General features: G+C 32.1%; 1 protein-coding gene across 2 annotated transcripts; it reads right to left on the minus strand.

The window, feature by feature from the left end:
• Positions 1–3814: 3814 nt before the first annotated feature.
• LOC124888044 lies at positions 3815–5553 on the minus strand. Of its 2 annotated transcripts, none has more exons than XR_007045923.1 (3): positions 5371–5553; positions 4688–4817; positions 3815–4104 (listed from the first exon to the last, which is right to left on the minus strand). XR_007045923.1 is itself a non-coding variant. In XM_047398202.1 (3 exons), exons 1-3 carry the CDS (start codon positions 5439–5441, stop codon positions 3939–3941), a joined length of 351 nt encoding a protein of 116 aa, XP_047254158.1. In that variant the 5' UTR covers positions 5442–5553; the 3' UTR covers positions 3815–3938. The 2 variants fall into 2 exon arrangements, 1 of the variants encoding a protein (XP_047254158.1); XM_047398202.1 differs by having other exon boundaries at positions 4688–4801.
• Positions 5554–7803: the final 2250 nt, after the last annotated feature.

The following is a 7803-nucleotide window of genomic DNA, read 5'->3' on the forward strand; positions in this document are numbered from 1 at the left end:
AAAACATCGTGCCTTCTTGGAACCTTCCTAATATGTACTAAGAATACCTTTTATCATCTTAGCATGATCTATAATACTAAGAAAAAAGGCCCCAAACACAACCACCTGATACGTAACCAACTGAAGGGAGACATCCAAAACCTTCACAAACTTCTAAATCTTCCCAGTCTTGATGTAAATGCTATTATAAAAATATCTGAACACGTTATAGAAGTGTGCCTCATACTCATCAATTGTCATGAAGACCTGCTTCAAAGGATCAAACTTGTCCCGTATACGATCTCTCAAACTCAAAGGCACAAATCTCTCTAGGAAAGCCTTGGTAAACTAATCCCAAGTCATCCCAGAAGAATCATGTTGTCTATAACTAACAAGCAACCTCCACTAATGTCTCACCGCATTTCTCAACTAATAAGATATAGTATAAGCCAAACCATCCGTGCAGAAAGAGTGAAACACAACTCAAAACACAAAGTATGACAGAACTTCTCACGATAAAGAATAAAATGAGGAAAGTTTCCTAAAGACATCCTATAGCCTCTCGAAGATAGCTATGAACGTCTACGTACCAATTTGTAAGACTCTATTAGACATACCATTCTTACACCATTGAGACTAATAAAACCTGGCTGCTCTGACACCAATTTGTTATAACCCAAAAATAAAGGTCACAATGGCACTTGTCACGATGTACCTTTACAAGTAAGCCTATCACCCAAACCGATACAAAATGAGAAAAAAAAATAGAAATATCCCAAGGTAAGGCTTCTAGAACGAATCCAAACCATATAAGTAATCATAAGGAAAGAACTTATCCTAAATACTAATCATGCCCAAAACTAGGTGTCAATAGTGTAAGAACTACTAATATAATCCAGAAGTCAAACACATCAGAAAAATAACCACAAGTGAATATTATCTGTCTCTGAATACTAATAAAGACATAATTACTATAGAAAGATAGAGGTGAACTCCAGATGCATAAATGTCCAATCGCTAACTTGGAATCTCCAATAATTGCCTGAGTTAATCATGTTAAGGCGCACTCGAGCTAGTACCTGCACTGAAAGGGCGCAGTAGACATGGGTACAATCAACTTATACTCAGCAGGTATCATAGGCCGACAAAGCAAAGTAGTAAATAAAGCATACAAAATATACACTAAGGGAACATCACTTGCAATAAAAAATGTCCCATAATGGTAGCCCACACCGCTTGCACTAACAGTTCTATAATATCCATATATAATACAACAACACATAAGATAGGGATACAAATATGCATAATATCACATACAGGTAGAACAAAAGAGGGACACATATAATTAAGATCATTAAGTAAAATTAAAGAAAGATAGAACAATTAGACATTAACAAGTCAAAATATAGAACAAAGAGGTAGATGACAAGTCAATATGGCAATTCAAACACAACATAAACACCATGAAGCGAGTGCAACGTATATGATGATGATGTATGGTATTGGCACACAGCCTCAAGTTTGGCACACAACCTGAAGTTTGGCACATAGCCTCAAGTTTGGCACATAGCCTCAAAATCACAAATATCCACAACTCTTCTCCAATATGATCCTTCGAAGATAGTCCACAAAATCCAATATTCGATACCAATATCTAGTATTCCAGTGCTTCCAGTATTTTCAAAGCACATAAATAACATAAGACATAAATCAAGTACACATAAATGACAACAAGTATATATAAAACAGTTAAACAAACAAGTGAAATAATGCGTATGATGACATGAGAATGGCGATGCAATGTTTACAACTATTCAAAATAAATATTTCCACAACCATTCCACGTAATATATTTTTACACCCAATACACATGATGTATTTCTACAACCAACCACAATGTTATAATTCCACAACCACGTGAGCCAATATCCACTCATTACTTCTGTTTCATCCATGAATTTCCACATGTCTCATATACCAATAAGTTTGGATATATCACAATATACCAATGAAACTACATTAGGCATTTCAAAAACACAATACAATTATTCATATGAATTCAAGGCTATCAACACCACATAGGACCTCATACGGTCACACATATCACATTATATCTTAATTTTAATAATTACATTACATATAGGCCCCACACGAGCACAAAATATAAATAGCCATTTTTCATAATTAGTTCTCATCCTTAACATATATTTGTACCATCATTTACTACCCAGCTCAATATGAAAGGGTTAAGCCATAACCTACCTCAAAAGCCGAAATCGGTCCACTACACTTCGAACCCATGACCTTACTTTTCATGAATAATCCCAAACTCTACTAAAAACATCAAATATGGAATCTACACATTAAAACAAAACCAACGATGCCCCTATTGACTACTTCTGATTCAGGGTCAAAACGGACCCCTAGAATAGATTTCCGAAAAAGAAGGGCAAAATCAAAACTTTACTTCAAAAACATGTTTACTATATTTTTAGAAATATACAGATGAAACCCAAGTCAAATTGAGTAAAAAATGAGTTTCAAATTAAAGAAAAATAATTTTAAACTTTACCTGGTAAAAATCTTTAAAATTCGAGTTAAAATCAAGAATCAGAGTTGTTTTAAGGGTTAAATTGATGAAAAACTAGTAATTATAAGATAAAAGTATTATTCAAGTGAAAAGAAGTGAAATTGAGGTTTAAAATCAAGCCCTAAGATTTTTGAATTTTTGAGAAATTAATCAAGAAATTACTAAGAAAAGGGTGAATTCTTACATTTAATTCGTAATAAAATCAAGAAATAGGTGTTAATCCAGCTTCCCAAGTTCTCACAAACTTTACTTTTAAGATGCCACACTATTCTAGGGTTTAACTCCCAAGAGGCAAGATGAAAATGAGCAAAATGGGCCAAAAAGAGTGAAAATTCTGATATTTATAGCAGATTTTTTTGTAATACTAGTTTTTTTTGGTCGATCGGACTTCGATGGGGTGCTCGAGATTCGTTCGGAGTTTGATACATACAAACAAACTATGCAACCATACTAAATTTGATTTTCCAGACGCGATGATAATATCATATTTTTTAAAAAATAACATTTTCACAAAGTTGACCTCCGAAATCCGAAATCGCAATTTTCAAAATCGAGGGTCGAAATGAGGTTTAAAAGCTGTAAAATCATACCAAACATGCTAACACCCTATAATAGACATTTCAGATCTGCGGCCAAAGTCAGATTTTTCATCCGAAGCCGTTTCAATCAAATGTTGGTCCCACACCCATATTTTCAAATTTCTAACTTTTCGATCAATAGGTCGAAATGAGCTCGAGTGCACCAGGACCTGAACCAAAGGTATACCCAGCCTAAAATCAATATTCCAGAGCTGCTGGTGCAGTTCGTTTTTCCATCTATCGTACGATTCAAAAGATATCCCCATAAGTTTAAAATAAGGCTCTCTAAGCCATCAAAAATCACAATATCACATAAATGGTACCAAGATGCATTGAAAACTGTGTCAATTATTCCCACACTCCAGAAATACCATAATACAAATACGGGGAGGAATAAAATAGTAGAATAATACAAAAATAAATATTTCACATATTTTATCAAAAAGTTGATTGTTACACTGTTCGTTCAGCCATTTATCGCACGGATCAAAAGATATCTCCATAAGTCTAAAATAAGGCTCTCGAAGCCATCAAAAATCAGAATATCGTATAAATGGTACCAAAATACATCAAAAATCATGCCAATCACTCCCACACCCCATAAATATCATAATGCAACTACAGTGAGGGATAAAATAGTTAAATCACACAAAATCACAAATTATACATATTTCATCAAATTTGTAGATCATTACAGTTTAGTAAGCTTTAATAATCAATGAAAGTTTAGATTCAAAGTTGGACATAACCAACAAAACTACAACTATTCAACAACAACCACATTGTCTTTTTTAGGTGTTATAACGTTCTGCTTTGATCTTGGAGATCTTCATTGTCATTGAAATATTTATTCTCTGCCTTAACAACTCCATAATTGCACAAAATAAAGGCATATTGCCTTTAAAATATCTGGTGCTTATACTTCTTCCACAAATAGTGGAAAATGACACCATGATGCTGCACAAGTTATAAATAAATGTATGAGATATAATAATATGGGTGTGTAACATAATATAGTAATGTTAATTTATATTAGTTACTAGTGTCTACGTCTGTTAACCGACAAGAGATACAAGTACTGCATTTTTTATAGAATTAAAAATAACATGAGATACATTATTCTTCATATTTAATTGAAATAAAATTAATAAAAGATACACAAAATGAATAAGAGAGTACTTTATCTGACTACATATAACAAAAGATACATAATTATCTTATTCTGCATATGTAATCGAAATAAAATTAATAAGAGATACTTAAAATGAATAAGAGAGTACTTTATATGACTATATATAACAATAGATACATAATTATCTTCATGTTATATTTTCAGCTAAAAAGAGATACAAATACACTAATTCAGCATAACATAATTCAACACTTATATCTGACACAAAATAACAATGTATGCATAATTTAGCACTTGTATCTGACTAAATATAACAAGAGATGCGTAATGATCTTCATCTTATAATTTCAACTAAAAAGAGATACAAGTAAACTAAACTAAAACATTTGTTACAAAATTTATTCTTACTAGATAAGTGCCAAATTCTTTTTTCTTATCATCATTAACTCCCTTTTCTTCAATTTTGCTGCCATCTTTTGACACAACTGATTCATCTTTACTGGATCATTGTGGTGTGCAGATCTATTTTCATAAAAATCTTCAAAAATATTATCAAAAACACCGAGAACAAAATTAACAACATCTTTATTTAGTTTGATGTTGTCAATTTGAGAAATTTCAAGACTAAAAGAGGGTGTAGAATTTAGATCCATTGTAAATTTTGATATTGTAACAAAATATTAAAGTGATGAAGGTTCAATTTTTTGAAGTTTACAACTTTTCAACAAAAGTTTAACAAATTAAATTAGAGAAAAAATAAAAAGAAAAACTATCATTTAACAATTGTTCAACTTTAAAAATAAGTTAATGAAGTTGAAATTGGGGTGATCGACAAAATTTTCTTGATACTGTGGATGAATTTTTTGAGAATTGAGAGAAATTGTTGAATATGTTAAGATGAAAACTATATATTAAGATGGGGAAAATTCGTACAATTTAAAAATTGAAGGCTAAATGAAGGTATAGAATCTAGATCCATTATAAACTTGATATTGTAACAAAAAATTAACATGCTGAAGGTTTAAATTGATCTTTGATAAAAAAATATGATAAGAAGTGAAGATGAATTTGAAGGGGGGGGGGGAGGATACCTTAATTCAAAAACGCGAGAAGAAGAAGAGAAATTTGTGGATGGAACCGCACCAAGAATTCCGCCGTTCATGGGGGAAGAAGACGAACTTCGGATGGTAAATTCAAGAGAAGATAAAAAAGGATTTATTAGGACGTATCATAACTTTTAACCCAAATTGATAAAAGTTGGGATATTTGCAATTTTTTGAAATTGAAAGGATTTTTAATAATTTTAATAACTAAAGTTGTATTTTTATGAAATTTTTCCAAATAAAAATGATAAAATGGCAACTGAAGTGATAATTTTTGTTGTGAGCATTTTAGGAAAGGTCAAACATCTAAAGAGACTTTCAACGTATACGCTAATGGGAGAAGCTTAAAGGAGTAACAATTAAATGTTAATTAGTAATGGCATTGTCACGACTCGAGACTATCCCTAGTCATAACACGGTCTTAGAGTCATAAACGATCCCAAGTTAATTCATGGACTTACATAACACTAGTAATACTAAAATAACTGATAAAAATATTGTGCAGAAGTGGAATTGAATGATGAAACAATAATGAAAACCGAAAATAATTTTTTAGTTTAAAACCACAAAGCTGAACAATAATTTCTTAGTTTAAAACCACAAAGTTGAACACCTAATTGTATGTTTGAAAGCCTCTACGAAGACGAGTTGTTGGGACAAGCCCCCAGCTAACTCTAACTATTTGAAATTGAACTAAAATAAAAAGAAATATTGATCCTAGTCCTCAAATGACGAGTACTCACCAAAGTACTGTTGTTGATGTAGTAGGAGATCGTACTAAGCATGATTCAAATGTTGAGTGTCAGGACCTATATTATGAGATAATATAACACAAAAGAAAGTATGCGATCAATATCTTGAATGTACTAAATATGTGATATAGGAAATATTATATAGAGTGAATAGGATATGTGTAACATGATAAACTGATGCATGTAACATAATAAACTGTATTGTATGATAAGCTAAATAACTAAATACAAGGTAATGTAAGTATTTGAATTTGAACCATGGATTGTGGACTATGGGTTCTACTAATAACTGACATACCTAATCTGAGCTAACTAGGGTCCAACATATAACCCCAGCTGGAAGGGTGTTCTATACCTTGCCCTATGAACACTAATTGACGTGGATCCACTAAAATGATGTTCAAAAGGACTAAGATGTCAAACCTGATTTGACGGGTGGCCCTTTAGAACCTATGTTGTCGTCGTAGTTTTGGTACTTATGGACTTTTACTAATGGTCTCGACCTAACTAATGGGTGAGACTTCATTACTGCATCCGTTCGGTGCTAATTACTAATCCCAACTGAATGACATTGATAACTGTAATGCTTGATGATAATAATAATCTAAAGACTAACAATAAATGCATTATCTAAAATCATTCAAAAAAATATAAGCTGGAGGATTTAACACTCATAAGTGTATGTGTGAACTCCTAGATCATCATGTGTTCATAATTCACCATCTCTGAAGAATACAACTATTATGTTAATTTCATAAACTGAGTGAATATAAGAAATTCAATAACTTAAGTCCACATCATGGATTTCATAATATAATTAGGGTTTATGATAATGAAATTTATGTTAAACATGGTCTATAACTCAATGAGATCAAGAAACTAGAATATCAAGGAATTCATAATGGGATTGAGTTATCTTTAGGACTCAATAGATGAAAGGAGACCCACTAATAAAATCCCACATACCTGGAGATAAATTTTTTGAAGAAATCTTTAAAATTGGGGACTGAAGTTGAAGAACCTTAATTCTATCTTAGAGAGAGAAAAATAGTTTTTCTTAATTTAAGGCTAAGTATCAAATGAATTTGAGTGATGGGGAACTTAGGATAATATTTAACTTAATACTCAGTCTTGGAGTAACTTAAATGATATATTTATGATGTTAAAAGAGTGAAAACATATTGATGTGCCTCTTTAAATTCGTAACTAAAAAGCTGCTGGAAGATACTGCACAATGCTCCCGTCTACTGGATTCGGACTATCTGAACTCCACCAGATGAGCCTCGATACGATCGTGGGACCTAACTATGATAGTACCTTGGTTCGTAGGTTGTAGGTACCACTTGAATCAACTTTAGAAGTCACGATCATACCTAAGATAGTGGTTTCTAACTATGGTTGTGGTTCCATCTCATGGATGAAAGCTATACTTGTCAACTTTTAGATATTTGGGGTTGTCGTGATCAGACAGGAGCATCGTACGATCGTACAATCTCCCCATGATTATACCTAAACTCATAGGTTTTTACTGTTGGATAGTGCTTTATTAAAATGGTCATAACGTTTTACTCCAATATCGAATTAAGGCAAAACTAGATGTATTGAAAAGTCAATTTAAATATCTATCATTCGGTGGGTCTTGAGCTCAAAAATACTTCAGAATCTATGA

The sequence above is a fragment of the Capsicum annuum genome, chromosome 10, assembly GCF_002878395.1.
Source record: "Capsicum annuum cultivar UCD-10X-F1 chromosome 10, UCD10Xv1.1, whole genome shotgun sequence".
NCBI classification, from domain to species: domain Eukaryota; kingdom Viridiplantae; phylum Streptophyta; class Magnoliopsida; order Solanales; family Solanaceae; genus Capsicum; species Capsicum annuum.